A 16,092-nucleotide genomic window follows, 5' to 3' on the forward strand; every position below is an offset into this window, starting at 1 on the left:
TAGGTTGCATTTGGTTAGGTATCTGCTATTTTTGCCATTTTCTCTGGGGTGAAAGCAGGGGATGTGCTGCTTTTAAGGTCCTTTCCACAGAGTAATCAGAAGGCAGCTGCTGGAGAGTAAAATCTGTTTACTCTGTATGCTGAGAAAGCAGAACTTGTATGTAAAAGTGAAGCACGGGCTCCATATACCCAAATTATTTCAGCACAACACATCGTAAAACACAGAACTATGTACAATTAACCTCCTTACTTAGACTTAAAATATGTATTAGTTCATCCCTGTAGAAATACGTGTTCCTTCTTTATTCCCTTCCTTTCCTTCTCCTTCCCCATCCATCTCCCAACAGATCTCTATTATTGAACAAGATGAAGACATGAAACTCATGGTTTACGTAGAACAAGACGCTCAAAGGGTGGTCAGACCATCACACACATTCCTCATGGAAGTATCCCTTTTCCAGAGCACAGGAACTACTGGCACCACATGCACAATCCACCCAGCTTTGCAGCTTTTCTGATAGCACTGTACCTGAGAGTATCCAACAGAGATGTACCAATGTCATGCCTCTTCTGCCACTGTGCAGTACTGCCTAATGTAAGACATGACCATCAGCAACAGACTCTCACGTATGTCTGGAAAATGAAGACTTCCATAGTACCTATGTTGTCATAGCAAAGACTGGGGATCTGTCTCGTACCAAAACTTGATATCAGAACTGCATGATGAAGACAAGTTTTCTTTCCAAAGAATCATATCAGTTATATTAGGAATTTTGGATGAGCTGGCATAAACAGACTGTCACAATGCATTCACTGAAACTAAGTTATTTAAAATCTCCATCGTCTTTCCCACACTTTCAGGTAAGATAGTAGGATCTAAGTACTTGTTCAGCTTTTCCTCACTTCTATGGTAGATAAGGAAAAAAAATCAAAATATAATCAAATACAGTAAGATATTCTGAATCTTCTGTAAGTACCAAAGGCAAATATGGTTGCCAGTGCTGAGAAAATCACTGCCTGCGCAACATGTCCCAAACAGCCATAACGTGGGATAATGGGAATGAGTTATCTTGTGGGAGATTTAATTTAGACTCTGAGAAAACATGTCTAATGGTGAGGCTACTGAAGCAACAGAAGGTTGCCTGGAGAGTCTCTGAAGTCTCCCTCATTACACACAGTATAACCAAGAACTGTTCAGGTGTGACAGAGACAGGCATTTGTATGTGTTGGGACACAAGGATGGGTTAGAAGCTTTCAGGGTCCCTTCTAGCAGTGCTTCTTCTCAGTAACTATTTCTTGAATTTAAGCTGAGATTTAACACTGAACTTTTGCTTTTGCTTTCTGTGAGATATAATCTACTGAACTACTAATATTTATTTAACGACTTGACTGGGCCACACACCTCTGATTTAGTTTCCTCACTGTGAAAATGGGAGTGGAGAACAAAAAACACCCTTAAAAATATATTTCACTTCCTTGTAGAGCTAAACTTTCCATTCCCAGAGCCTAGAACATGGGTTAAATGAGAACAAATGGCACTAATTTTGAGACTGGGAGGCTTCAAGCAGAAAAAACTCCCAGCTAATTTCCTGAAAGACAAAAAAAAGCTTCTCACTTTCTTGGAAATTATAAAAGACAATAAAAACTCAAAATCCCAGAATTTACTAGGGGCAACATTAAAGTAGTAAACAAGAGAGGATAACAAAATGTAATCTCTTTACTAGGTCACACATGCATCTAACTCTTGTCACTGCAGAGTGGTGCCGATTCTACATTTTAAGAATTGAAGTTGGCATCGATGTAAACCTATTTAGTTAATTGTTTTTGTAAAACATTAACCTGAGGCAACAGTGACTCAAAGTTTGGCAGATATGGCAATAAAGAGGTCAAATGAAAAGGCTTTTTTCCTAATTGTTAATCCTATCTTAATCTTAGCTGATCAAACCACTGGATTTAAACACACTGTTTAGTATAAATCCCTGTGTGCTAGCTTCCAACTCCTGTTACATGCAGTGGGAAAAACTATCAGTTGCTTAGCCCATTTTGCAGCATTACAGGCAGGTAGGAAAAGACTTTCAGAAGATCTTGACTGCAAAATTTTATCTCTTGAAAATGGGGTCCTTCTTTTTCTTCATGGGAATTATTACAAAATTCTTTCCTATTCACACTATTTTGCTAATTTTGTCTACATCAGATCTTAAAAAAAAGCAATTATTTTTCTTTGGTTGATAAATATATTAATTCCCAGTGAAACTCACATTTCAAGAGCAAGCTCTTCCCAACATAAAGATATAGAGAGACCACAGTTACGTACAAGTGTCTTATGTAAAGTCACACTTTACAGAGTGTTTTTTCACCAGTTTAAACTAAAAGCTACACAAGGAACTTCCCATATTATTGCAAGTGGGCAAGATTATTGCCTGAAACTTTCCTTTTTAGAAAAATGGTAGCTATGAACTATATTTCAGTAAACAAACATTTACTTAAATGAATGGAAGAGATGCATCTTAAGGTGATCTGATAAACAACACAGCTGTTTACAGCACAAATGCCTTCTACGATACTTATTTTCCCAGGAAAAGAACCAGTAAATTTTCTGGAGGAACGAAATAGCACCTCACTGAACCCAACTGCACTGAAATAAGCAGTTTATTCTGAAAGAAAAAAGAACAAACAACATTTGTTTTTATAACCAGTAAGTTTTAAATGTTCTGATGTAACAGCACAATTAAACAGGGTTGTTACTGTTCCTGTTGCCTTTCTAGATCTGGATGTATACTCCTACATACCTAACTTCATTTAACATAGAATGAGGAACACTGAACAATGATGAAGGAAAAAAAAATTACATGCAAGAGATTTGCTTTAATACCGGGTGAATCATAATTCTTTTTGTATGTGCCTGTTCACTCAAGTGTGAAGTATTTTCTGAATTATAGAACATATAACCTAGCTTCAGCCATTCTGGAAAGATAGGTACTAAATCATTTATAGGTTGAGTGGTCCAGCAAGCCACTTACACAAAGTAATCTGCTATCTTGAAGCTTTCAGCAGACTTAGAAATAAGCTCAAGGAATTACTTTAGGTAAAACTCGGAAACACTGAGGAGCTGCAGAAGTATACTGAAAGAAGCTCTATGTTATGGCTTATATTCTTTGAACAGGAAAACAACATCAGATATTAGTCAGCATTATGTGTATGTGGATGAAAGTCCACGCTATCTATAGTGGACTTGCACGTAAAGAAAATCAAAGCATAAAGCAAAATTGTGTGGATTCTTTAGAAGGGTTTTCTAAAAACAGACTTAAGCAAAGCAATCATCCTGAGCTTGTGGGTATGCATGCGGGTGTGGATCCTACTAATAACCTTGAAGCTACCAGAGAATGATGCCAACAGTTGTATGGTGGGGTGGAGATGGGGGTTCAGCCAGTGTGCAAAGGGAAAGGCTGACATTCAGGGAGCCTGAGGCAGGCTGGAGGACTACACAACATCCCTGTTAAGTTCAGCAATAAACAATGCAGAGCTTGGCAGCTGGAGCACAATCCCTGCAGCGATACAGGGAGCGTATACGTGTATGTATTTATACATACACATAAATATATATATCTCCATTGCAAGTCTGTGGGAGATGGTCATGCTGCTGTGGCAAGCAAATCACAGAAAATGAGTTTTGGGCAGGATATTGGTATTCCAGGGCTTTCAGATTAAGAGGATAAGGCAATATATTCTTCCATTACCTAACTCAGACTCAAAACTGGTGTGTTCCCAATTTAGGTAGCAAATGCAAACACAGAAGTGAGTAGTGGTGACAAGGGAAAATTTAGTGTAAGTAACAAAGGTGAGTGTTGCCAGACAAAAGGACTACTTAAAAAGCCCAGAACTGTAGAGCAGCTCTTTTCCCATGTGAACTGAATATGCCTATTTATTTGTTTTTGAAACATAATTAATTGACAGAACCAGTACAATCTTGTTATTCCCTACTCTTTGAAATTCATGCAACCATGAGGAAAACTCTTTTCAGTTCATGCATCACCACAAAACGTTTCAGTTTATCCACTCAATCATAACTGCATCTTTGTTATACCTGTAAATTCATATATTCACTAGGGAAACTAATAAATACCTACACGACTATGGACCCCCACCCCGAGGATATAAAGTCCTGTCTCAAACAGGACACTTCAGGCACAATGGAAGGCTACAGACCTCACCAGCTTCCAATTTAAGAACTGAACATTTGAAACTCTGTTTATAGCTGATCCCCTCCAAAGAGTTGTAACTAGAAATCCAAAGAGAAACACAGCTAAATGTTCCATTAGATGAAACTTCCTAGTAGAACACCTTCCTTACGAACAAATGAGAAAACCCATGCAGGACAGAGGAACATCCAGAAACCTAGAAGAATGAAATGCAGAAGAAATTGCAGAGGTAAGTATTTATGAAACTGAAGTGGCAGAAAAGAAGCCTGAAAGCAGTTCCTGCTCCTTGTTTGGGGCAGAACTGTGACCAATTGCATTGTCCATTAGAAAAAAATTAAAGCAGAGCACTGCCTAAATCTGTGAGGACAGAAAAACCACCTCAGATCTACATGACAGATAAGGCCTTGGGACAGCACCAGGCTCCGTAAAATCAGCAGAGCACCTTGGCAAGACGTCAAACCTGGATATTTGATTTTTTATATGGGTTATACATTATCCAATATAATAAAACAGAGTATTGAAAAGCTGTGTTTAAAAAAATAAAATCAAACAGACTTTCTACACTCAGGAATAGTACCCTGGTCTTTCAATATATCTTGTTTGGAAAATATGGCTTATTTAATTACAAAATTCTACATATGTCAAGAATGTTACACCAACACAGTATTTGCCATTTATGTACCCCTGAAATGGTAAAAACAAAATAAATAAAAATCCTTTAATTATGTGAGGCTGCCTGCACTGGGTCAGAGATTTTGTCCTCTGAGCTGTATTTTTCCTTTATAAATTCCATGTCTATCTAAACTCAGCAGTACTTCCAAGATAAATATCCAAAATTGTGATTTCACACAAAGACACACATGTGGTTATATTTCTAAATTATTTACAAATTTTAAAATTAATTTTAATAACTAATCATTTCCCACTGCATGTTATTGCTCAAACATAATTATATAAAACTACCTACTTATTACTGGGGAATGATTTGGAAAGAGTTTTTTTTTCCTATGAGAAATAAGCAAAAGCCAGCTGCAGAAACATCAAGAGAAGTTTCTATGCTTTTAGAACAATTACTCACAGTATGTTTTACTATAGAATTCTCACTATGAACGAATCTTTACAATGCAGATGTTCAAGGACTGATAACGTGAATAGCATGCTGGGTCAACAGCTAATATCTAGAATAAGATAAAAGTATTAGCAAGTTGTCATTTTTAAGTGTGTCAGCATCCTTAATTTGCACACAGTTGTTGTGAATCATATCACAGGCTGCATGCAGCATTCCCCACTCTTATTTTTCTTTCATGTATAGGCAATGCATCTGCCACTGTACTGGTGCTACCAACAGTTCATTGCTGTGAATCCCAGTGGAAAGACACTAAATTAAAGACTTTAAAGCTACCTCTTTATACTTACATTGCTTTCCCACTAACACTAGTGTGACCACAGACAAGTATCAGTTTGTGTGAATGTGATGCTGCTCAAGTGAGACTATATAAAATCCAACACACTACTCTACGTTTCTGTTTTCTCCAATGTAATCTGTTCTTTCCTTACTGTCGGTGGAAGAAATGCATCTCTTTAAGACTTTTTAGGTATGTATTCTAATCAGTGCTGTGCTCCTTAATCATCCTTGACATACGTGTTAGTAAAATTCTGTAGGATGCTATTGTCATTATAGCTGAAGTGCTAAGCAGAGGTAACAAGAAAACAAACTTCAAAAGTGCATTGAAATACTAATGTGAATACATACAGAAACAAAGGCCAAAAGAAATTCAGTCCCAAGCATTTAGTCAGAAAGTTCTGGATATAAGTCTTTTTGCTTTCTCCTCACCCATATATTCCTTTCTCACAACATATTTTAGCCTGTCAATCCAAATTTGTAGTTTTTTTTTAGTCTGGTTTCCTATGCAATTATACGGCCATGTATATGTGTGTCTCTGTCTCCCTACAAGGGTAGGTATCTTGGAAATACAGGGAACTTTTGCTTTTCATGAAAACAAACAACTGAGAAACAACTCCTGTTCCTGTGTGCCTCCCAGAAAACCTCAATGACAGGAGTGGTTTCAAGAGCATCCCCACATGAAGGAGCAGAGAAAGCCCGGCTGGTTTTGTTGCAGACTGAGGGTTTCTCAGGAGCCACAGCAGTAAGGGAAGCTGTGCACCAGGGTGCTGGGTAGGCACAGAGAGGGGGGTTGTGACTAAGAGGGTAAAGGCCGAGTCAGACACATCTGTCTGACAGATGGGACGATCCAAAGTTTCTTTGTCCCAGGATTTTCTGATTTAGTGGGGAAACAGGAGGATGAAAGGGAAAAGACACTCTAAAATGGAAGATAGGAATTTTCTCTGCCTCTTTGATATCAGAATCTGGAATCTTGAGCAAGTCATCTCATATCAACTGCAGTTATACTATTACAATTGTGAAGTCTTGTGATCAAATTAACAAAAAATAGTATTTTGGGGTTTTCTCCTGATATGTGTGAGCTGTTTTTAATAGTCTTGACTTATCCTATCAGAAATTTATTAACTAATTAAAAAAGATCAGGTACAATGCGTTAGAGAACACTGATTTAGAGATGAAAGAGAATTTTAAATCTCTGATATGAGAGAGAAAAAATATTCAAGAGTAACAGAAAAATATTAGAAACTGTTGCTACTCATGTAATTATTGCATAAAGCATTTGTTTTCTTCTTCAAATGTAACTATAATAAGAGATAGTGTGCACCTGCCTGTGGCAGGTGGGGCTGAAACTAGATCATCTTTAATATCCCTTCCAAACTATTCTATGGTTCTATGACAGACACTGTGAATATGAAAACAGTAGAACTTTCATAGAATCATAGAATAGGTTGGGTTGGAAAAGACCTCCAAGATCATCAAGTCCAACCCCTGATCCAACTCCAATTACTATATCATGGCACTAAGGGCCATGTCCAATGTCTTTTTAAAAACCTCCAGGGATGGTGAATCCACCACCTCTCTGGGTAGGCCGTTTCAATGCCTGATGATTTTTTGAGATTTTTTGAGATGATTTTTTTAGTATCTCAATATTTCAATTTCATATAGGTAATGAATTAAATACTAAATACATAAAGGTACTATTTATTTAAAAATGAAACACCATTTGTGTTCCAAAAGGTTTTTCGATTGAAGTCTTCAGAACCTGTGGAAACTTTTTTGAACTTTGTTTTTCCTTTCAATTTAGAAAGTACAAAAAAATATTAGGTATCTTCTGCCTGCTAGAAAATTAACTGGTCAGCACTACAGAGCATGCTTTTAATTTTCTGTGACCTACATAGAAAGAAACTTAACACTTCACTAAAAAAAGAAAGTTTGGCTAGCTGTGTCCTTCCTATTTCAGCCAATAACCACAACCAACTGCTCCACTACCACAAGGCAGGTAGCAGGGCAGACGAATTAGAAATCCTATAACCAATTTTCTGTTTATTGCAACATAGTTGTGGCTCACCTGCAAAACCATGTTGTGCTGGCTTTGACTGGGATAAAGTTAATTTTCTTCATAGTAGCTGGTATGATCCTATGTTTCAGAATTGTGCTGGAAACAGTACTGATACTACAGTGATGTTATTGCTGAGCAGTGCTTACACAGTGTCAAGGCCTTTTGAGCCTGTCACATCACTCCACCAGGGAGCAGGCTGTGGGTGTACATGAAGTTGGGAGGACAGCTGATCCCTAAAGACCAAAGGGATGTCCTAGACCATATGGCATCGTCCTCAGCATACAAAGCTGGGGGATGAAGAAGGAAGAGTGAAATGTTCATAGTGATGATGTTTGTCTTTCCATGTCACCATTATGTGTGATGGAGCCCTGCTCTCCTGAGATGGCTGAACGCCTGCCTGCCTATGGGAAATGGTGAATGAATTCTTGTTTCACCTTGCTTGTGTGTGCAGTTTTTACTTTCCCTATTAAGCTGTCTTTATCTCAACCCATCAATTTTCTCACTTCACTCTTCTTATTCTCTTCCCCATCCCCCTGGAGAAGGGTGTGCGAGCAGCTGTGTGTTGCTTAGTTGTTGGTTGGGGTGAAACCATGACATCCCTGAATTATTAACTCTTTCCAGCAAAATCCCAAACATAGGCCCATATTAGCTACTATGAAGAAAATGAATTCTATCCCAGCCAAAACCAGCACAACATGCAATAACTATAAATACATATGCTGAATTAGATTAATATTTTCACCTTTAAGTAGCTATTTTTTTTTAATAAATGAACTTTGCTGTGTGAACCCACTGTGTACTAACACTCTCTCTCCTGACAATGTAGAAGACTCAGGAATCAGGTCACAGGACTTAAGCACTTTTGCTACCAAAACCTTCATGCTTAGCAAATGTGACAGGAATCACTCACCCATTGCCTTCGCACGAACACTGCTTTAACTAGAGTACCACCATCTTCTGGTTGAACTTCCCACCCTTATTAGAAGTTCATTCCCTAACAAGTGCAACAACCAAATAGTCCAGCTCATCTTCCACCTCCCAGGTGAGAGTGCCCAGCATAGTCAGATCCCTGCAATTTGCCATGAACAGACTATAGAGTGCAACATCAAAGTGAGACACTTTCAAGCCTGCTAAACTCACATTCTTTTCTCAGCTGTATATGGTGCTTTCAAGAGGAGCTGAAGAAAGGTTCTAAGAGTTCTTCTCGCATCACAGATCATATTCAGCCAAGTTGTTTAAAGGTGGTCCCTTCCTGCCCTTTCTATAACTATACCTAAATACATACAGTAAGTCCCAGTAGCTGTTATCAGCTTTGGGTTTGACAAGATTTAAATTATAGTTGGATTAAATTTAGTTTTGTTTTTCCAAGTTTTCAGAAGTGGCAATGTAGCTAAAGTTGGGAGGAGCATAAAATACATTAAAGTAACTCTGTCACTAATGTTTTTTTGCTACTGGAACTGACTTAAGGATATATAAAAGTAAATATATCTCTGTGGGATAGATTTTTGGTTTGCAAACCACAAAGTTTATCTAGCCCGTAGTCTTAATTCCTACTTGCACACTACTCACAGAAGTTTTTTTGTTTATACCCCCTCCCTCTCCCTCCACAGCTTACAGGTAATTCCTCTTTTCCTCCATGTCACCTGCTAATCTTCTCTGTTCCATTTTCACTCAGTCTTTTCCTTTTCATCTTCTTATTCTTGTCCTCTCTGACACACCTTAGAAATAAACTCCTTTTTAATCTCTTCAGAACATCCAAAAGTTGTTCTCCTCCCCAACTTGCCTTGTTTGTGGTGAACTTTCAAATTCTATAGTTGAATGTTAACAGACAGTTGCCTACTGGTGATGGAACTGAATTGCTGCAACAATTCATAATTAATCTAGATATCCACAGGTTTAAATATCTCACTTAATTTAATGACTCTTTTGGGAATCTTGGCAGTGCACTCAGACAGATGTCAAATTGCAACATCTTTGCAGGCAGGTAAACAAAAGCAGGAAGCCCTGATCCAGATGAATCCTGAAAACTACGCCAGTTCTAGTTTAAGTGAACTAAACTGATATGCAACTGTCTGCAACACATTTAATTCATATTTTGGGCCTAAGAGTATTTGAAAGTGTTGAACTGTAGTACCTCGTTTTATGTCAGCCCTTAAAACAAAAGCATTCAGGCAGCAACTGGCTTTTAAAACAAAGATCAAAATGGCCCACAAGCAAACACACCATGTTCAGCTTCAGAGTACCACTGCTGATAAGGAGGTGAAGGGGAAAAAAAAAAAAAAGAGATCAACAGATATGTGATGACAGTTCCCACAAATAATTTAAACCAGAAAATGACTAATGTAAGGATTAGATCCCTCTGTAACATTGCTGAGTTGTTCTTCAAGATGTATTGAATTTTGGAACTAAGAAATGAATAGAAGCTCAGTTTTATAGGTTCTGCAGTGAAGCTCCTTTGTTTAGTATTTTGAACATCAGGCAACCATTTACTTACTGTGAACTATTATACTTACCGTTATAGACTTAAAAAAATAAAAATCTGCATTATTACAAGTTGGTTGTCACCCTTGTAAGACATGCTGCTAAACCATAGGTCTTTGGGTTTCCTCTACGAGCACTTACTAGGATCAACTGCAAAACAGCTAATCTTCCATCTGTAAGATTATTTTTAATGAATGCACTAACCACTTAATGCAGAAATACATCTACCTGTATCATCAGTTAACAGGAACAGATGAAAAGTTGCCAAAGGATGTACTATAATACAGAAATACAGTAATACTTGGACTTTTATTACATTACTGTTTAACTGATAGTAACTTAAAACTCCCTTTCCAGGCAGAAGTGTCTTTGAGAAATCACAAGAATAAAGAGCCTTTAAAAACATTTTATGAAGCACTGTATTTCATTCCACAAAGAATATTATATAGACAACTAGAAGGGAAAAATATGATTTAAAAAAACTAAAGCACAATAAATATTTTAAATCAGATAAACTAGCTAGTTTTACACATTCAAAGATTTTAGGTTTTTAAGAAAAAAATATTTACTTTTCTGAAAATATCAACTTTGAATTTATATTTATAAATCAAACATTTAATTTTAATAACAATATACTAATTATCAAAGAAAAAAAAAACCATAGAAAACCCCCTGTGCAGTATTAACTAGGATTATAATTTTGGATCCTTAGTGTGCATGCTCTGTAATCATAGTTCAAAGTAAAATATCAGTAATCAAATCTGTAGAGAAGGTGATGAATAGTTACTTCGCTGACTCATTCCAGATGTATACACAAATTCCGACGAAGGGAGTGCTCACGACTGAAGACAGATGTGATGGAGGTGAGGGGAAGGGACTAAAACCCCTGTCAGAGGCACCGCTTTGATCAACCTGCTGATAAATCACTGCCTGCTGTCAATCAAAGACTGCAACTACCACTCCGCCTGGGTTAGTACTTAGTTCCGAAACCTTCCAGCAGATGTCCTCGCAAGGCAGGCGTGTCAGGAAGGTTAGAGATGTCACCATTTATAACAGACAGATGGGGAGGAAAAAGAGACCTAAAATAAGGGCGATATATAAACGAATTCAAGGTATTAAATGCCTTTTCAAACACCAAACTTAGAAACATAGGCAGCATGTTTAGAAAATAAGACCATTATCTTAAAAACTAAAAGAAAGTCACCTGAACAAGTATGTAACTAGCACATGTTTAAACTAAGGCATCTGTTTCCAATTTGTTTGGTAATTCTTACACCTCACTTATAAACAAAACAAAGTTCAGAAAATGATAGCAGAAAGCATGAGCACGTGGCAAACAGCATACAGACTCTAATCCTGTCCCACTCCCTTCCCTTTCATGTTAAAACTGACACAAATTTTATTGTGCACAGAGCCTTCTGCACTACTCCCTAGTGGCAATGACATATAAATGTTGTCACGAAGCTGGTATTCTTGGAAACATAAAATCCCCCGTCTATTTCAGGGAGACTTAAAAAGAACAATTTCCTTAAAATAGTCATCCTCATCATTACTTGTACAACTGGAAAGTTTTGATACCACATTAAAAATATTTGACTTGCCCTTCTCTGTAGTGAATAATGCACCCACAGTTAACTACCCACGGACACAGAATAATTATGAGATAATTATTCATCAAATACTGGTCTACAACCTCAAAAGCTGGGATTCTTTACCCAGGTCTATGAGACCAGTATCTCCAGCCCTCAATCCATTACCTGTTTTAATGCAGATGTTCACAGCTTCATACATGTGAAGCCGTATTAGAGAAAGATGAAATCAAGATCATCAGTATCACTGACTCTTCTTCAAGAGCAGATACAGAAGTAAGTGCTGATACTTGTGGCTTACTGGGAGATCAGCCAACTGGGACATGTCAGTCACCACAGTTTGGCTGGTGGAAAGAATTTGAGACTGTCTCAGCTTCTGCAAAATGCTGGGAGGGTAGTTACAGTATCTGGGACAGACTTGTCTGCTAGAGCTTCTTTGGTGGCTCAAATGACTGGGACAGGTTTGACTGCTAGAGGTTCTTTGTTAGACCCATTATGGCACTTACAGACAGAAACCATTGCTATATTCTACACACTGAATTAGGTCAAAGCTAGCATCATCAATTATAGAAACAGATTGCTTACGAAATCTTAGAGGAGTAGGGGATTTGTCAGTATCGTCTGAACCTTCAATAGCACGGGTAACTGATTTTCTGCAGGCTGATTGTTCTCAATTTCAACAATGAAAGTAAAAAAGAAAAAAGATTTTAACTTAGTGTTGCTGAATGGCCACAGTCAACAATACAGAACTGTTACATTCCTTAACTGGTGGTACTTTTCTTAACTATGGCTTTCATGTAATAGAAGCATCAGATAAAGCGTATTCTGTACTTAGACTGTCCTTAAAAAAGAAGAATCCAGGTTCCACAATCTGAAAAGCAGGTAAATACAGTATTAAAGCTATTACAGTTTCTCTGCTTAACTAAGGTTCTCTTCAGCTGTCATGAAAAATACTTATAAAAATCTCTTTAACCTCTTAGTTGTGCTTTACTTAAACAAAGAAAAAGGACAGAAGAATTCTATGAAATCAAGATTTCCATTTAAAATATCAAAGGACAAATACAAATGAAGGATGATGGCTGAGGACAGCTAATGACTATGTTAATCATTTAAGATTACTTCACTAAGCTCTCTGTCTTCAATTTTAAGTCCCTCACCCTTTAGCCCTATGATAAGGAACATAAAATTACAGTGCAAGCAGAAGGTAATTCTACTGTTTCCAAGTAAGGACCTCTTATGGGAGCAAATACACATCTCAAACAAAGCCATAAAAAATGGTGAAGCCACCCTAATCACAACCAACTATTCCTCCATAGCACTAGTTTCATTATGTACATATATTCCAGTCAAATCTTTACAAACTGTGTTACCCAGTCACAATTTCCCCCTCTTTCCCCACCAAAACTGTGTAAGGATAACTGTACACATGTCCACGAAATAGAGGATGTAATTTTATTGGAGGTCCACAGGTAACTGTATCACATTAGGGAGTGGAAGAATTTTGTGGTATGGCACAACACAATACCTCACTCTAAACACTTAACAGAAGGTTAAATGATATGCAACATGATCAAATCAGTAATTCGTCACCTTCTAGGCACCACTGATTAATTTAAAATAAAATTTAATAAATTGAAAAAATATAGTCCATTAATTTGTTTATTGTACTGTCTTTAAATGAAACAGCACTTTGAAAGTCACAAATAAAAAAGCAGCACTTTCTCTTAATACCAACACCACTGTAACACATACTGTAGCGTGGCATGCAAATCCACATCTGCAGTCTTTTTTTTTGTATTAACAAATGGAATGGTAATTTTCTATTCTCAAATATTGGTAGCATAACATGTAAGTGCAGATCATTCTGGCCACAGGTGTGGTAAGCCTTAACAAGTGTGTATTACAAGAGCATAGAACACAGAGCATGACACTTACATCCAATAATCTCTCTCTTTTGTACTGTACATGGTGTTTGTTACAGGCAGACTTCCAACTTGGGGTACCAAAGCTTCAGGAAACAAGATTATTGACCTCTTCTGGTTTTATTTAAAAATAAAATGCAGTCACCATCAAAGCACAACCATTAGCAATCTGTTCAAAAAAATGCCATAGCTCCATTGAAAAATAACTTGTTTTTTTAGTAGACTCCACTATGCGATATAGTTTCCATTATAGGTATGTTATGAAGTCTTACAGCGGTACTGAAGTGTCATTCCTGTTAATTAGAGAGTTGTATAGACACCAGGAAATGGTGCGATGTTCAAAAAAGCTGTTCAAACTGAGCTAAGCTTCACGAGACCACGTACTGAGTCTTCATGCAATGAATCCTGGCTGGCTAGACTCAGGACGTGCATTGTATGGCTATGTGTGATAGGACTTCCACTTGGCAGCATCCCAGGAGGTGATGGAGCTTCTTCAGGAGTGAGAAATTGATGACCTTCGTGTTCCTCTTTTAATGGTATGATGTCTGTCAAACCTGAATCTGATGTGAGATTTGGCATAGAAGATGGTGGTGTCGGTTGCCCTAGAGTTAGAGCTGCACAAGGCCCACTGATAGAAGTCTTTCCTGGTAAAGGTAGCTCTTCACTAGTTATGCTTGGCTCACTCTGTAGTAGAGGGGTGGCAGCAGCCTGCAAAACGAATTTGGTGCTCTGAATGCACTGATCTTGGTCACACTGTAGAATGGAAAGGGTGTCAAAATCATACAACGCAAACAAAAGAGAGAAAAAAAAAAGGAGAATATGGACAAAAAGGTATGGAAAAGAATGGGATGTGAAGAGAAAAAAAAGAAAGCCATTAGTATCATTCCACAGTTAGCCACCCAAAAATCCCATTGCATGCTGCCCAGAGAAAAAAAGAAAGGCCAATGCTTTGAATTATTATCAAAGTAAATTATGAAAAACATTTACAGTGTTCACTTAAGGGCTTCGGTAGTCTTTAAAATAGATCTAAACATCTTTAAGTTCAAAAACACTAGGCAATTGTCTTCTTTTAACTGGTCTTCACATGCAGGAATTAAGCTACTACAGAAGGTTTCCAGAACAAGAATTCCTCTGACGCAGGTGATTTTTATAAAAATACAGTTGGCAATACAGCCCTTATGAGTAAAAATTTTTTCTTACATTATTTTTTAATACATGATATATACATTCTACAGAATATACTACACTATACTCTGTATTCTAGTGGATGTGTGGAAATCAGGCAGCACTGCAGACGTATCAATTTGAGATCAACCTGAATGATTTTTTAGGCAGTTTCTTGACTAATCTTGACAATGTGAACAATCAATGTATAAAACAAAACCTTTTCTGGTAAGTACTGTCTCAAAACCAAGCAAAATTCAGCATAATATAAATTCAGTTAGGCTGAAGTGACTATTACGAGAAATGCTTTTGGCTCTACACCTATTCCTGTTTATACAAAATTATCACTTATTCCTTGAGATGACAAGACAGGTAGGTGACTCAATAATGTCCAGCTAGCTAAGTGGGTAGTACACCTACTGCCAAATTTTCTTTAACACAAATTGGCATGATTTTTGAGAGCTTCCAAGGAAAACAATATATTTAATTCCTAGCCAGATCAGTTATAACATCTGCAGATTTTCAAAATCTTGTTAGATTCATTTGCCATAGTACTGTTCTGCTGTGTAAGAAAAACACTACAATCAATGAATACAACTATAAATCCAATGCAATGAAGAACATTTGGAAGCAAGCAAGCAAAATAAAAGATACATCCAGAGGTAAGACATGCCTATTCACTCTTGCTATTTCAAGAATTCTGTTAAAGCAGTATGTTCTGCTTTATGACTAAGTTCTTTGATCTATATCAAATCACTAGGTGTTACAAATCCATCATCTTTTCCAATATTTGCTAGTAACATCATAGCAATTCCCTAAAATGCCCCTTTGAGTTTAATAGGCCACTGTGATACACCCTAAGGAAACTTAAGGAAAGACTTTTGTTTCCTTTACTGTATAATGAAAACCACAACCAAGAATGGTTCCTTTGGTATTTTCAGGTTCTCCAGTTTCACCACTGAATAGCTTAATGATGGATGCACACGTTACACTCAGAAAGTGTGCAGGCAGAGTACTTGTCATAGTAGATAGGTAGTATTTAAAAGATGACTAAGTAGTTTAGGACTTCCAGAGCAACTATTTTTTGATAGGCAGAAGTCCAATCCTTACTCAATTACATATTTCTAACACTTCTGCTTTCAGAAAGACTTCCTATTACATGAATTGAGTTCATATAAATTGTAAGCAATTTCCCCCCCACAAAATGATGAACAGCCCCAGCCAAACAACTGAAGTGGTCCCCTATAATTTCAGGGGGATTACTCACAGGCTTAAAG

General features: G+C 37.3%; 1 protein-coding gene across 4 annotated transcripts in view; it reads right to left on the reverse strand.

The window, feature by feature from the left end:
• Nucleotides 1–10,541: 10,541 nt before the first annotated feature.
• ZDHHC14 (zinc finger DHHC-type palmitoyltransferase 14) overlaps nt 10,542–16,092 on the reverse strand; it is a 103,386-nt gene continuing 97,835 nt past the window's right edge. For all 4 annotated transcript variants that reach the window (XM_039387423.1, XM_039387422.1, XM_039387421.1 and 1 more), the window contains one exon: nt 10,542–14,404. In XM_039387423.1, coding sequence (XP_039243357.1) covers nt 14,003–14,404 — 402 coding nt within the window. In that variant the 3' untranslated portion in view covers nt 10,542–14,002. The remainder of the gene's footprint in view (nt 14,405–16,092) is intronic.

The sequence above is a fragment of the Pipra filicauda genome, unplaced genomic scaffold (genome assembly GCF_003945595.2).
Source record: "Pipra filicauda isolate LSUMZ 115617 unplaced genomic scaffold, ASM394559v2 scaffold55_size4083901_pilon, whole genome shotgun sequence".
Lineage (NCBI taxonomy): Eukaryota > Metazoa > Chordata > Aves > Passeriformes > Pipridae > Pipra > Pipra filicauda.